The sequence below is a fragment of the Bos indicus genome, chromosome 1 (genome assembly GCF_029378745.1).
Source record: "Bos indicus isolate NIAB-ARS_2022 breed Sahiwal x Tharparkar chromosome 1, NIAB-ARS_B.indTharparkar_mat_pri_1.0, whole genome shotgun sequence".
Lineage (NCBI taxonomy): Eukaryota > Metazoa > Chordata > Mammalia > Artiodactyla > Bovidae > Bos > Bos indicus.
In genome coordinates, this window is record NC_091760.1 from 22044448 (window position 1) to 22061273 (window position 16826).

Consider the following 16826-nt stretch of genomic DNA (forward strand, 5'->3'; position numbering starts at 1 on the left):
TTTCAGCTTCAGCATCATTCCTTCCAATGAACATTCTATAACCTTAGACAATTTCTAAATTAGAAATACTACATTATTGCAACTAAGAAATTTACCCAGAATTCAACTTGTATTGTTTTTCAAGTTTCAATTCTTAATTAGGTTAATCTGTGCCTTCCTTCCCACCTAACCTCCAATATAATTAAATGAAAGCTGACTGTTGATACTATAAGATTCCTTCTGCCTCTATCCTATTCTTTCTCTTTTTCATCCTCCCTGTCTGGAATAAACACGTTTAGCCCCACTAACCACGTGGATATAAAAAAGTTGCTCATGTCTAATCATCTATCTTCAAGGCTTTAAAAGTAGATTCAGAGGCACTTAATGACTTGCCCAAGGTCATACAAAGGTGATTTAGATCAACATCCTATTCTTTCACTACACTGCCTATATTCTAACAGATGTCCACAATTTCAAGCTTTCATTGATTCTGCATGTGCGCTAAGTCACTTCAGTCATGACCGACTCTGTGTGACCCTATGAACTGTATGTAGCCACCAGGCTCCTCTGTCCATGGGATTTCCCAGGCAATAATACTGGAGTGGGTTGCCATGCCCTCCTCCAGGGGATCTTCCCCACCCAGAGATGGAACCCGCATCTCTGATGTTGCCTAAACTGGCAGGCAGGTTCTTTACCATTAGTGCCAGCTACGAAGCTCTTAACTGTCTCTCAATCATGTTAAATTGTGAGATTCAGTTAAGGAACTAAAATAACCCCTGCAGTTTACATTCCTTTTAGAAAGCACTCACTCTTTATTTCATTCATCAAATATTTACTGAAACCTACTATGTGCAACCAGTCAATCCTAAAGGAAATCAATCCTGAATAATCATTGGAAGGACTAATGCTGATGCTGAAGCTCCAATACTTTGGCACCTGATACAAAGAACTGACTCACTGGAAAAGACCCTGATGCTGGGAAAGACTGAAGGCAGAAGGAGAAGGGGACCACAGAGGATGAGATGGTTGGATGGCATCACTGATTCAATGGACACGAGTTTGAGAGAGCTCTGGGAGTTGGTGATGAACAGGGAAGCCTGGCGTGCTGCAGTCCATGGGGTCGCAAAGAGGCAAACACAACTAAGCAACTTAACTGAACTATGTGCAAGGAGCTGGTATAAGCCCTAGGGTGAAACAAAATCGGCAAAAAAAAAAAATTTTTATTCAACTCAGGAGAATACAGTTAATGTAAATAGAATACAGCTCACAACTCTTCAAATTAATCTGGTCTCTAAGAGAATGCCTTCTATTTACTATATTGCTGCCCTAAAGAATCCTCATTTGGGACCCGAATCAATGAACCAAAATTCTGAAATGAGAATCCTACACTTTAGGTAAATATCAAGCAGAAAGGCTGAATATACATATTCAAGACCAAAATTATGACAGGACTTAACCTTAGCTAATCTGCTACCAACTCCAATTCACCTGTATCATCTTAAACCTCAGAAAAATGGCTCTTTGCAGTTTCACTTCATCTCACAACTCCCTGCCAAGACCAAACTTGAGCAAGCAAGCAAAGAACACAACAGAGGAAAAGGAAAAGACACCCCTTGCCTTATGTTACATTGTGACAAGCTACTCTGTAGGTAAACAGAAGACCTGTGAGTTTTGTGCTACTTAAAAAAAAAAGACCTGAGTGTTGTGCTACTTTTTTTTTAATTATAATCATACATCCTTTGGGAAGAAAATAAACAATCTCACAAAATAGGAAACTGTTCCAATGACCAGACTACAGCTCTTCACATAAAGCTAATATTATACATGAGCATACAACAATTTTTTAAAGAAGAGCAGAAAATAGGCTAAAATTTTGGTTATGCAATATGCACTAGACACTTCTCCTTTTACTAATAATTCATAGTTTCTATTTTAAAAACAAAGAGTTTCACTTTTGTTTCTTCTAAAGTAGTTCACTTCCTAGTTACTAGCTTGAAGTCTACTTCCTAGTTACTAGCTTAGTGGATTTTAATGTTAGTTCATTTGAAGTAGATGGTTTAAAGTATTTGAACCTGTATGAGTATTTTAAAATAGTACTAATATGAGTAACAAAGTAACAGCATGTTAATATGACAAGCAAATACATTAAATATTTCTTTAATACATAAACACTATGATGGAAGTATAAAAATAAATGCGACTGTATTGCTCTAAAAAATGTCCACAATCTCAACGAGATGATATGACACATACTAAAAACAGTGTCAAAATGGTAGTATTTTAGACTAACACTACTCCCTTTGCGTAAGGAGGGGACTCATTAAACTAGGAAACTGGACTTGACGGCTAAGATCATTTTTAGTAATTTGATTTGTGATTCAAATTTATGCATAAACCTCTGAAATGGGCAGATCTGCATTATCTAAGTACATTAGTCAAAAATCAATTTAAAAAACTCACAAATGTTTTGCCATTGTTCAAATCTGACGTGAAAAATATGAGCTACATTTCCCACTTTGAAAAAAAAAAAAAAAGGCTTTAATACTTAACATTGAAGAGAACTATAAACCGAAAGGACACCAAGCCTACTAAATATTGCTCAGTATACTATGGCCACAAGATCCTACTCTAAGTATTAACACTTTGTTGTCACATACTCAACATCAAAAACTAAAGTTCAAGGTATTCAAAACAGAATGGAGGGGATTAAGAGATAAACTGCTCTAAACTCCCATTATTAAAACTAGAATTTTTTCATTGTAAATAAACTTCAATCTGCAACGTCTTCTAAATTATCCCAGTCACTCTTTAGTTGCTAAGTGGTGTCCTATTCTTTGCCACGCCATGGCCCCATGCCACCCCAGAAACCCCCTCAGGCTCCTCTGTCCATGCGAGTTCCCAGGCAAAGATACTGGAGTGGGTGGCCATTTTCTTCTCCAAGGGATCTTCCCAACCTAGGGATCGAACTAGAGTCTTCTGCATTGCAGACAGATTCTTTACCCCTGAGCCACCTGGGATGCCCAAATTAACCAATAACAATTAACTAACACACAAGAGTTCCAAGACAAGTTCCCCAAAGTGCCTAAAATAATAATGCAATATGCTCACTTTCCAAAATTCTTGAGCATCTTCAATTACTTCAAGTACTACCATAAAATTCTAAAAATATCTCAAAGCAAAAACTTCGCAGGCTGTGAGTATACACAGTCCATTTTACGACAGTAGGTAGGCCTTATTCTAAAATCAAGCACAGGTAGGATATAATGATGCAAAAAAACTACTGATATCAACACCACAGGGTGGGGCATTCACACTACTCTCCCAGAAAAATCGAAGAGTTTTAGCAGCTTTTCACAGTAAACCCTGGTCACCACCATAATTTCAAGACGAGTAAAGTAATGGTTTTCCTTTTGCCCCAAATGTTTTTCACACCAATAACCCCCTCCCAAAAAAAATTAAGCCATAGCCAACGACTCTCCAGGATATGGTGCAACCCCTGATTGTGCACTTGAGATTCTGAAAGCAAAATCGAGGGGGGGAAAGTAGCATCTCTCACATAAGTATACTTAACAGAAAAGATGTGAAGCTTCACAAACCCAGATTTTTTTAAGGGAACAACCTTTTTAATGTGTGACCCAGGCAAGAGTAAAGGGTGAGGATGGAACAAGGTCAAACTTAGGGGACAAAATATACCTGAAATAAGCATGGCCAAAAAGGTCTCCTTCTTAAGGGACAGTTTCTATATTTTTTAAAAAAAGGAAAAAAAGAAAAAGGAACCAACCAAATCCTCTACTTCTACATTGAGTCCACCTGGTTCCTGTACCTGGCAACTCAATTCCGGTGGAGAGGCTTTTGCAAAATAGCAGACCTGGAAGGCTCCTGTCTTGGAAAGAAAACTGGGTTCACAAGGGATGACAACCGGCTATTTCTTCTTCTTAAAAAAAAAAAAAAAAAAAGGACGAGGAAGATAAAGTTTAATTAGGAAGTCATACAGAGGAGTGTAGGAATGTGAGATCGCGCTCAACAAATACCCAGCACCGTCGGTTACAGGAAAACAATTGGCAAGAAGGAAGTGGACTGAAACCCGCTAACTACACCCCACTTTCCACACGCAGCCCGGAACTGGGCGCGACGCCCCCAAAGCGGGCAGGGGCGGGGGACGACGGCGCGGGGAAAGCTGGGGCCGCGGAGGCCCGGGCGGCGGGGAGGTCCCGGCCGCGGCGGGGGAGGGCGGCACCTCGGGCGGAGGAGCGGGGCCGGGTCTCCTCACCTTCTGCGCCGCGCTCTGCTGCAGCACGTTCTGCTCCACGGTCATGGCCCCCGCCGCGCCGGCGTCCGGCTCCCCGAGCCTCCGCTGGCCCTGACTGCCACGCTCTGCCGAGCCCCAGGGAGCGGCGCGGACGGCCGGCGAGGACAGCGCCCCCGCCAGCCAGGCGCGAAGGCGACAGCGGCCGGGGTGCGCGGGCACCACGGGCTGGCGGCGAGGCGCGGACACCGAGGGCCACGGCGGCGGCCCCACGACTCCGCGCGGCCCGCCTCAGCGCGGCTCGGCGGCCGCGGCCCGGGCCATGAGCGGGCGGTGGACGCTGGGGGGCGGGAGGGCGCTAGCAAGCCCGGACGCGTCACGCGCGCGCGCGCGCTCCTCCGCTGGCGGCTCGCAGGCCACTGCGGGGAAGAGAAAGGGGACAGAGGGAGCGGCCGGCCAGAATGGCGCTGTCCTCCTCCCACCGCAACTACTCCTCCCCTCCCCTCCTGTCCCGTCCCCTCCCCTCCCTCTACCGCCGTCACCGCCCCCGCCTGGCGGCTCCTCCCCCGTCGAGCCCCGCCCGCCGGCCGCCCTAACCCTACATTGTGACCCGCGGGGCGGTGGGACGGGAGGCGGGGCCGCTCCGGAGCCCCGCCCCCCATCCCGGAGTCCCGGGAGGTGGGGCGAGCGAGCGCCACGCGGGCCCGGCCTCGGAGCCGCCCCTGCGGCAGGTTGCGCGACGCCTACCCGCGGCTCCGCGATGCTCCAAGCCAAGGCCGGAGGGCATCGTGCCTCTCCGTGCCCAGAATTTGTCGGATTTCCATAGTCCTCTAAGACAAACATTTTCCTCTAGGTCCCTGAACGTTCCCAAACTGCTTTGGATCCCGAATCCCTGCTTCTTTCTGAGTCTCTGGTCCTCTCCCCAGACCTTTCTAGGAATTTCACAAGCAGTAAACTTGCCCGAAGGGAAAAGTCAATTGTGATTTAAGCAAAAGGCTGTCAGAAGGCCTTACGCTGGAATATATTTTTCTCCATAACTGATCATTACATAAGTTAATATTGATAGTCTCTGTCAACTTCTTTCTTTCAAACATGTGCCAGTCACTGGCAGGCTCTTAAGAAATAAGGTTTATTTTCCTAAGGTTTGACATAAATGAAATACGGTCTATTCAACAGACAATGTTACAAAAATATCACTGCCTAGATGGTACAGGATATCCCAGTTGCAAAACAATTATCAATTAACCACCCTTATTGAAATACTTGATTATACATGGAATAGTAAGGAAAACCTAATATTAAGAAAATAGTCTATAACCTCAAAAATATCTTGAATTTCACAAGCTAATCTGGGGATGGGACGCAAATAGGATGTGAGGGTGCCATGTGCCAGGAGAGAAGGAATAATCAATGGTTCAGTTCAGTTCAATTAAGTCACTCAGTCGTGTCCGACTCTTTGCAACCCTTTGAACCGCAGCACACCAGGCCTCACTGTCCATCACCAACTCCTGGAGTTCTCTCAAACTCATGTCCATTGAGTCGGTGATGCCATTCAACCATCTCATCCTCTGCCGTCCCCTTCTCCTCCTGCCTTCAACCTTTCCCAACATCAGGGTCTTTTCAAATGAGTCAGCTCTTTGCATCAGGTGGCCAAAGTATTGGAGTTTCAGCTTTAACATCAGTCCTTCCAATGAACACCTAGGACTGATCTCGTTTAGGATGGACTGGTTGGATCTCCTTGCAGTCTAAGGGACTCTCAAGAGTCTTCTCCAACACCACAGTTCAAAAGTATCAATTGTTCTGTGCTCAGCTTTCTTTATAGTCCAACTCTCAAATCCATACATGACCACTGGAAAAACCATAGCCTTGACTAGACAGACCTTTGTTGACAAAGTAATATCTCTGCTTTTGAATATGCTATCTAGGTTGGTCATAACTTTCCTGCCAAGGAGTAACCATCTTTTAGTTTCATGGCTGCAATCACCATCTGCAGTGATTTTGGAGCCCCCACAAAGTCAGCCACTGTTTCCCCATCTATTTGCCATGAAGTGATGGGATCAGATGCCGTGATCTTAGTTTTCTGAATGTTGAGCTTTAAGCCAACTTTTTCACTCTCCTCTTTCACTTTCATCAAGAGGCTCTTTTGTTCTTCTTCACTTTCTGCCATAAGGATGGTGTCATCTGCATATCTGAGGTTATTGATATTTCTCCCAGCAATCTTGATGCCAGCTTGTGCTTCCTCCAGCCCAGCGTTTCTCATGATGTACTCTGCATATAAGTTAAATAAGCAGGGTGACAGTATACAGCCTTAACGTACTCCTTTTCCTATTTGGAACCAGTCTTTTGTTCCATGTCCAGTTCTAACTGCTACTTCCTGACCTGAATACAGGTTTCTGAAGAGGCAGGTCAGGTGGTCTGGTATTCCCATCTCTTTCAGAATTTTCCACAGTTTATTGTGATCCACACAGTCAAAGGCTTTGGCATAGTCAATAAAGCAGAAATAGATGTTTTTCTGGAACTCTTTTGCTTTTTCGATGATCCAGCAGATGTTGGCAATTTGATCTCTGGTTCCTCTGCCTTTTCTAAAACCAGCTTGAACATTTGGAAGTTCATGGTTCACGTATTGCTGAAGCCTGGCTTGGAGAATTTTGAGCATTACTTTACTAGCATGTGAAATGAGTGCAATTGTGCAGTAGTTTGAGCATTCTTTGGCATTGTCTTTCTTTGGGATTGGAATGAAAACTGACCTTTTCCAGTCCTGTGGCCACTGCTGAATTGATATACTCAAAAATACAATATACACATAAGCAAATCTGGGTATAGTTTTTAATCTGATTTAAGAAAAAAGTCAGTTTGATATGTGGTCATTGAAATATTTGTTTTTATTTTATTTAATAATCATGAATTACTGTAACTCATAAGGTTTTGTACTTGGAGCACTTTGCAAACCATCTTTGTTGGGCACCTTAGAGGTAGGTCTTCAACCAACTTTTTTGGTCTTTGCTTTTAGTTTTCATGTTTATTTGCTCATTTGATTTTGACAGATTACAATTCTTATTTATTGCTATCTTACATCTTTGACAGAAGATTTTGAAAAGTTACGAACTGATTGGAAACTCAGAATTTTAAGGAATGACGGACAGTTCTGACAGAATGCATACATTTTTAATGAGAACATGCCTAGTGCTGAGCCGCTTCAGTTGTTTCCGACTTTGTGACCCTATGGGTCATAGCCTGCCCTGTTCTGCCATCCATGGAATTCTCCAGGCAAGAATACTGGAGTGAGTTGCCGTGCCCTCCTCCAGGGGATCTTCCTGACCCGGAGATCGAACCTACCACTCTTGCATCTGGGCTTCTGCATTGGCAGGCAGACTCTTTACCACCAGCACCACTTGGGAAGCCCTTTTTTTAGAACACTGAGTCCCGACAAGGATAACTTGTCAAGGAAAGCTTACTAGAGCCCGTTTTTCCTCATTTATAGATGAAAATTCTTTCCACATATCAACTTCAAGTTTGTCTGTATTATAGATGTTCTTAAAATTTAGTCTGTCTACTTCTTGACATTTGAAATTAAGAAAGTTAAATTTAACATAAAAATCTACCAATGTGATTTCAAAAAGATATTACCAGATACTAAAGTTTAGTTTCTAGATTTTGGCAATTAATACTCCTCTGAGTTAGACTTTTTACTTCCACAAGAAAAAAACAAATGATCTTACTGGTGCTTTCTATATAATTAGCAAATAAAGCTATTTATATGGTAGTTTGTACCTGACCACTTTGATCATTCCCAAATTACTTCTACTGGTTTCCTATTTAAATTTTTTAAAATTTTACTTGTGGTTTTGTAGAACCTTCAGAAGCAAATTTCATGTTTCATTACAGATATTTTTTTAGAAAGCATACAATTGGAATGAATAGAGAGTGAAAATTTAAGATAAATTTACACATAAGACACATTGCCAGATATCCTAATTCTTAAAAAAAAAAAAAAAAAGTGCCCAATGTCAGTTTTGTTGTCCATGAGTCAGCCTTAATATGGATGGTTGCTGGAATTTTATGTCTTCACTGTGTGTGTGTGTGTGTGTGTGTGTGTGTGCTTAGTCGCTCAAGCATGTCCAACTCTTTGCAATCCTTTGGACTGTAGCCTGCCAGGCTTCTCTGTCCATGGATTTCCCAGGCAATACTGAAGTGGGTTGTCTTTTCCTTTCTCCATATTATGTTAATTAATAATTCCTAACTTATTGCAGTGCTCTGAATTGTTGACACTTCAGTAAACAAGTGGTACATTTCATATAAAATTAAATGTTTAATACTTTAAATTTATTTTTTAATTGAAGTATAGTTGATTTACAATGTTATGTTAATTTTCTGCTGCAAAATGACTCAGTTATACACATATATACTTTTTTTATATTATTTTCCATTATGGCTTATCCCAGTATAGTTCTCTGTGCTATACAGTAGGATCTTGTTGTTTAGCCATTCTATGTGCAATAGTTTGCATCTGCTGCTGCGCTAAGTCACTTCAGTCATGTCTGACTCTGTGCAACCCCCTAGATGGCAGCCCACCAGGCTCCCCTGTCCCTGGGATTCTCCAGGCAAGAACACTGGAGTAGGTTGCCATTTCCTTCTCCGATGCATGAAGGTGAAAAGTGAAAGTGAAGTCCCTCAGTTGTGTCCGACTCTTAGCAACCCCATGACTGCAGCCCACCAGGCTCCTCCGTCCATGGAATTTTCCAGGCAAGAGTACTGGAGTGGGGTGCCATTGCCTTCTCTGAGTTTGCATCTACTAACCCCAAACTCCCAGTCCATCCCTTTCCCATGCCCCTCCCCCTTGGCAACCATAAATCTGTTCTCTATCTCTGTCTGTTTCTGTTCTGTAGATAGGTTTATTTGTGCCGTATTTTAGATTCCACATAATGGTGTTACCATATTGTACTTGTCTCTTCTGATTTATTTCACTTACTAAGACAATCTCTAGTTTCATCCATTTTGCTGCAAATAGAATTACTTCATTCTTTCTTATGGCTGAGTAATACTCCATTATATATGTGTCTATATGTACCACATTTTATTTATCTATTTAGTCATCTATTGATGAAAATTTAGGCTCAGCAGTAAAGAATCCACCTCCAACACAGGAGATGTGGGTTCACTGGGTTTGATCCCTAGGTCAGGAAGACCCACTGGAGGAAGAAATGGTAAGCCACTGCAGTAGTCTTGCCAAGAAAATCCCATGGACAAGGGAGCCTGGAGGGCTACCGTCCATAGGGCCACAAAAGTAGGACACAACTGGGCAACAAAACACACAAATGTTTAGCTTCAGACACCAGGTCTATTTTTCTATTGCAGATCAAAATATTGTTTCTAAGATTATCCCCCCCGAGTCATTCTCTCCCATAAGGAAGTTTCCATAAGCCTCTTATCCTTATCCATCAGAGGGCAGAAAGAATGAAAACCACAGTTACAGAAAACTAACCAAACTGATCACATGGATCACAGACTTGTCTAATTCAATGAAACTATGAGCCATGCCACGAAGGGCCACCCAGAACGGATGGGTCAAGATCGAGAATTCTGACAAAATGTGGTCCACTGGAGAAGGGAATGGCAAACCACTTCAGTATTCTTGCCTTGAGAACCCCATGAGCAGTATGAAAAGGCAAAAAGATATGACACTGAGGGGAAAAAAAAAAAAGCTAGAGAGTTCCACAAAAACATCTGCTTCTGATTTATTGACTACACCAAAGCCTTTAACTGTGTGGATCACAACAAACTGTGGAGAATTCTTCAAGAGATGGGAATACCAGACTACCTTATCTGCCTCCTGAGAAATCTGTATGCAGGTCAGGAAGCAACAGTTAGAACTGGACATGGAACAACAGGCTGGTTCAAAATTGGGAAAGGAATACATCAAGACTATATTGTCACCCTGCTTATTTAGCTTATATGCAGAGTATATCATACAAGATGACAGGCTGGATGAAGCACAAACTGGAATCAACATTGCCAGAAGAAATATCAATGACCTCAGATATGGAGATGACACCACCCTTATGGCAGAAAGTAAAGAGGAACTAAAGAGCCTCTTGATGAAAGTGAAAGAGGGGAGTGAAAAAGTTGGCTTAAAGCTCAACATTCAGAAAACTAAGATCATGTTATCTAGTCTCATCACTTCATGGCAAATAGGCAGGGAAACAATGGAAAGAGTGATAGGCTTTATTTGCTTGGGCTCCAAAATCACTGCAGATGGTGACTGCCGCCATGAAATTAAAAGATGCTTGCTCCTTGGAAGAAAAGCTATGACCAAACTAGACAGCATATTAAAAAGCAGAGACATTACTTTGCCAACAAGTTCAATCTAGTCAAAACTATGGTTTTTCCAGTAGTCATATATGGATGTGAGAGTTGGACCGTAAAGAAGGCTGAGCACCAAGGAATTGGTGCTTTTGAACTGTGGTGTTGGAGAAGATTCTTGAGAGTCCCTTGGACTGCAAGATCAAACCAGTCCATCCTATAGGAAATTAGTCCTGAATATTCATTGGAAGGACTGATGCTGAAGCTGAAGTTCTAATATTTTAGCCACCTGATGGGAAGAGCTGACTCATTTGAAAAGATCCTGATGCTGAGAAAGGTTGAAAGCAGAAGGAGAAGGGGTTGACAGAGGATGAGCTGGTTATATGGCATCACCAACTCGATGGACATGAGTTTGAGCAAGCTCTGGGAGTTGGTGATGGACAGGGAAGCCTGACATGCTGCTATAAATGGTGTCACAAAGAGTCAGAAATGACTGAGCAACTGAACTGAGCTGAACTGAAGAATTTTTAATATTCTATCTTGTATGTGAACCAAGGATGTCAGTATTATTCTATTTTAACTTTTAATTTCTCTTTGTTTAGATGGGTATGAAAACCTGTTTCTGGACAACTGTTTAATATGGTGCCAAAGCACATCTATAAGACAGGAACAAGGTAAATTTAAACAATCTCTATAGCAAAAGAATGTTTTTAAAATTTATTTTGAAGAGAATATAATTTTTTTTTCTTAAGGTGTATTGACATTCTGGGATGGTTTTATTTCCACCAATAGGGGAACCATAAGCAATCATTCAAAGCAGAAATTTCTATGATTGTCACAATGGCATCATTCAGCAATAGAATGTTCAGAGACTGGAACCTGTAAGAGTATTTTCTGCCTAATACATGCACCATAAAATGCTTATCAAATTAAATGGGCAGCCACAAAGGAGAGAAAATAAGTTTATTTATGGCTTTCCATAAACTAACTCTAACTTCTCATTCCAGTTGGATAGATTTTCATGGTCCTAGCAGCCATATTGTTTTATATGTTATAATATCACTAGTATCTCCAGTCATTGATGGATGGTACCTCCCACACTGATAGTCTCCAGATACTGCTTCTTTAGTAAGTGTATTAGTTTGCTAGGGCAGCCATAACAAAGTGCCATGGACTGAGTGGCTTAAACAACAGAAGTCAATTTTCTCACGTTCTGGAGACTGGAAGTCAAAGATCAACATACCAGCAGTGTTAGTTTTCTCTTGCTGCCTCTCTCCTGGTCTTGCAGATGCTGCCTCTGCATATATGGTTTACTCTCTGTACTCACACTCCCTTGACGTCTCTTCCTCTTTTCGTTAGGACCAGCCATAATGCATAGGGCCCCACTCTAACAGCCTCATTTTAAGGTATTATGTGCTTAAAGACAGCATCTCTACATATGATTATATTCTGAAGTACTGAGGCTGGGGCTTTAACATGAGAATTTTAGAGGAACACAATTCAGCTCATAGCAGCCATACTCAATCTAGTTAACCTTATACTTCATATCTATATGCCATCAATATCCTTTTTCCTGCCCCACTCCATGAACTCTTAGATTGACAAGAGACGCACTAACACATTACAGGATCAGTTCAGTCATGTCCCACATTTTGCGACCTCATGGACAGCAGCACACCAGGCTTCCCTGTCCATCACCAACTTCCAGAGCTTGCTCAAACTCATGTCCATCGAGTCGGTGATGCCATGCAACCATCTCATCCTCTGTTGTCCCCTTTTCCTCCTGCCTTCAATCTTTCCCAACATCAGAGTCTTTTCCAATGAGTCAGTTCTTCACATCAGATAGCAAAAGCATTGAAGTTTCAGTTTCAGCATCAGTTCTTCCATTGAATATTCAGGACTGATCTCCTTTAGGATGGGCTGGTTGGATCTCCTTGCAGTCTAGAGGACTCTCAAGAGTCTTCAACACCATAGTTCAAAACCATCAATTCTTCAGTGCTCAGCTTTCTTTATGGTCCAACTCTCACATCCATACATGACTACTGGAAAAACCATAGCTTTGATTAAATGGACCTTTGTCAGCCATTAAAGGATATATCTCTACATTTCCTGCCAATACTGACAGTCCCAATTGAAATAGTTTTGAAAAATTGAAAACAGAATCCATTCTAATGTGAACTGTACCTTTGCAAGCTCTACTTTGAAAGCAAGATCTATGTGGAGAAAACCCTACACTTGACCAACGGAGAGCTCGCATGAAAGTGGAGATTTCTTGAATGAATCACATGCTCCTCTTACCTTGAACCTGCCCAAAGGTGTATTCTGACCCTGAAACTTAAGTTCCAGACTCTTTGTCATTTCTTTCCTCTCTTCCCCTGATATAGTCGTAGGCACACACACTTTTCCCTGAAAGTATTCTATGACATATATTGGCAGAAAAAATCATAGCAGAAAGTGACTCATGTCACTTCTTAAAACATGTATCTCCCTTATTCAGGGCATGTGCTCTGCTTATTCACTCAGTCATGTCCAACTCTGTGACCCCAAGGACTGTAGCCCTCCAGGCTTCTCTGTCTAATGGGATTCTCCAGGCAAGGACACTGGAGTGGGTTGCCATGCTCTCCTCCAGGGGATCTTCCGAACCCAGGGATCGAACCCCACATCTCCCTCATTGCAGGCAGATTCTTTACCATCTGAGCCATGAGGGAAGCCAAAACATATATGGGCAGAAATCATATTCAGAGTATACAATTTCTATATATGTTCAAATCCCAAAGACCAGCTGAAAGACTGATGCTCTTCACCAAGTTACTTAAGCCTTCTGCATATTCCTTGTCTATTTGCTATCAGGAACATTCCTTGTCCTTCTATCACTCTTCTCTGCATCACAGAAAGGACTATCCCTCCATGTCCTATTCTCTCAGGTCAGCTGGCTTCAAAATAGATTTCACCATTGAGAAACATAGGTGGGCATCAGAATGTGAGAGAAAGGGAGAAGCCAGGCTACTCTGCTTTCTCCTTCTCCTGCTCCCCTTCAGGGGCATCTCTTTGGGCTACATCTCTTCAGTGGTTCCCATTTGCAAAAGACTGGCCTACCTGAGTTCAAGGTCCTCCAGGTGAGGCAGGTCCCTGAGCTCTGGAAATCTTGCCTCCATCGGTCATCTGTCCAAATAAAGAGTCAGCATGATTTCTTGCTGTTGCTAAACTCTGATTTAACTCATCCTCCCTTTTCAATGTCCTCTTTCCTTATCTGTGTAACCAATACTTTAAATTATATTTTTATTTAAATACTTAGAGAGTATTGTGTCGCTTTCTAATTTTTTGATATGAAATTTACTGGCATATGCTCTAGAGATCTCTGTCATTTTTGAAATGAGTGAAATAATATAGGGTTATTTTGATGGTTAAATGATCTATTGCTGTTGTTATTGTTCAGTCACTAGGTCGTGTCTGACTCTTTGTGACCCCAGGGACTGCAGCATGCCAGGCTTCTCTGTCCCTCACTGTCTCCCAGAGTTTGCTCAAATTCACATCCATTGAGTCGGTTTTGCATTCTAACCATCTCCTCCTCTGCTGCCCCCTTCTCCCTTTGCCTTCAATCTTTTCCAGCATCAGGGGCTTTTCCAATGAGTTGGCCCTTTGCATCAAGTGGCTTCAAAGCATTGGATCTTCACCTTCAGCGTCAGCCTTTCCAATGAACATTCAAGTTTGTTTTCCTTTAGGATTGACTGGTTTGATCTTCTTGCTGTCCAAAGGACTCTTAAGAGTCTTCTCCGGCACCACAAATCAAAAGCATGGATTCTTTAGCACTCAGCCTTCTTTATGGTCCAACTCTCACATCCATACATGACTACTGGAAAAACCATAGCTTTGATTAGACAAAACTTGTTGGCAAAGTGATATCTCTGCTTTTTAATACATTGTCTAATTTTGTCATAGCTTTTCTTCCAAGAAGCAAGTGTCTTTTAATTTCATGCTGGCAGTCACTGTCTGCAGTGATTTTGGAGCCCAAGAAAATAAAACCTGTCACTGTTTCCACTTTTCCCCCTTCTATATGCCATGAAGTGATGGGACTGGATGCTGTAATGTTCATTTTCTGAACATTGCATTTTAAGCCAGGTTTTCACTCTCCTCTTTCACCCTTGTCATGAGGCTCTTTAGTTCATCTTCACTTTCTGCCATTAGTATGGTGTCATCTGTGTATCTGAGGTTGTTGATATTTCTCCTGGCAATCTTGATTCCAGTTTGTGATTCATCCAGCCTGGCATTTTGCATGATGTACTCTACATATAAGTTAAATAATCAGGGTGACAATATACAGTCTTGTTGTACTCCTGTCCCAATTTTGAACCAATCAGTTGTTCCATATCCAGTTCTAACCTAATTAAATGATTAAGTACATGTAAAATATTTAGAACACCGTAAGGCACAAAGTATATACATAATAAATGTGAGCAAGTTTGTGTTACAATTATTATTCCTTATGATCTACAAATTGAGAAGTTAAAAGCTATTAGATGAGCACCAAGAAAAATTATTCAGCTGTGGCTGAATATTCTGAGAATAGGAAAATAAGGCCAGTAGCAGAGTTAAATGAGATCAGTTTATAAAATCTGACAATCTAAGGAGGAACTGTTCTGGTGATTTCTGTAGTAGTTTCATATATCAAATCATGTACAAAAGAATTTGTTTAGTTATTCCTGGGCAGCTACTTTACCACTAATTTCAGACTCTCGATGATCATTCGTGTTCTCTCTTGGATGGTAGAAAAAACACAAAGTTCTGATATAAATGTCTTTAATTTTAAAAAATACATATTATTTAGCCATGAAAAGGAGCTAAACTCTGCCATTTGCAGAGACATCAATGGACCTAGAGACTGTCATATTGAGTGAAGTAAGTCAGAAAGAGAAAAATGAATATATATTAATGTATATATGTGGAATCTAGGGGGAAAATGGCACAGATGAAGCTATTTGAAAACTATAAATAGAGACAAATGTAGAGAACAAATGTATGGACCCCAAAGGGGAAAGGGGAGATGGGATAAATTGGAAGATTGGGATTGACATATATGCCCTACTATGTATAAAATAAATAACTAATGAGAACTAACTGTAGAGCACAAGGAACTCTACTCAATGCTCTGTAGTGACCTAAATGGGAAGGAAATCCAAAAAAGAGGATATGTATATATATATATATGTATGTATATATATATATATATATATATATATACACATATATATATCTGATTCATTTTGCTCTATAGCAGAAAATAAAACAATACTGTAAAGCAAATATCCTGCAATAAAATTTTTTTTAAATGCCTACTAGAGATATGGCAATGGCACCCCACTCCAGTCCTCTTGCCTGGAAACTCCCATGGGCGGAGGAGCCTGGTGGGCTGCAGGCCATGGGGTCGCTAAGAGTCAGACATGACTGAGCGACTTCACTTTCACTTTTCACGTTCATGCATTGGAGAAGGAAATGGCAACCTACTCCAATGTTCTTGCCTGGAGAATCCAATGTTCTTGCCTGGTGGGCTGCCGTCTATGGGGTTGCACAGAGTCGGATACGACCAAAGCAACTTAGCAGCAGCAGCAGAGATATGGCAGGTCAGAAATTTATTTTTGCACAAACAAAGCTAATAGCAAGCAGAAACAAAGCAAAAGGAAAAAAACTTAAATATTAAGCAGAAGTGTTGCTCGTTTTTGGATTCTTCATAATGATGTTTATACTGAAGAGGTATTCAACAAGTGTAATTAAAATGAATTCACATAAATTTTAAAAATCTCCTTTCCTACTTTCTAGACTTTCAGAAAATGTTTTTGTATAATTAGTGTGAAATATAATCTTATAAAATGAGATGTGTATTCAATAATCTGCTGTTGTCTCAGCCCATTAGTTTGGTCTGTTTTTCATTAAGAACAAGTGGGATATTTTTTGTACGAAGGTTAGTTAGACTGTTCTGTTCAAATCTACCATAGCTTTAGTTGGGCTATCATTTTATAAACACCCATAGTTGTGTGAGAAGATTGACTGAGAATAAATCTTGAATAAATGAAAATAGGATAGCATATTTTAAAATTAGATCCTATTGGTTTCAATTTCAGAACTTCCTCTAAGACTGGGCTTACTGTCAGGTGAGTTGGGTTGGCTGTTCTAGGACTTCTATTTTGAGGGGAGTACAGAAAACAGTCTATGATACATTAGAGCCAGTTACTATTTTTTGTACACTTACTATGTGCCAGGACCTATGCTAAGCATTTCACAATTCAAGCAATTTAATCTTTACAAC

The 16826-nt window shown here is 41.2% G+C and overlaps 1 protein-coding gene across 7 annotated transcripts in view; it reads right to left on the bottom strand.

Moving 5' to 3' along the window:
• The window catches only part of USP25 (ubiquitin specific peptidase 25), a 160381-nt gene extending 155676 nt beyond the window's left edge, over positions 1-4705 (bottom strand). For 5 of the 7 annotated variants that reach the window (XM_070786349.1, XM_019962511.2, XM_019962685.2 and 2 more), the window contains exon 1: positions 4250-4705. In XM_070786349.1, the coding sequence (XP_070642450.1) occupies positions 4250-4294 (45 nt within the window). In that variant the 5' untranslated portion in view covers positions 4295-4705. The remainder of the gene's footprint in view (positions 1-4249) is intronic. The other 2 variants (XM_019962766.2, XM_019962595.2) reach the window with 1 other exon arrangement.
• Positions 4706-16826: the final 12121 nt, after the last annotated feature.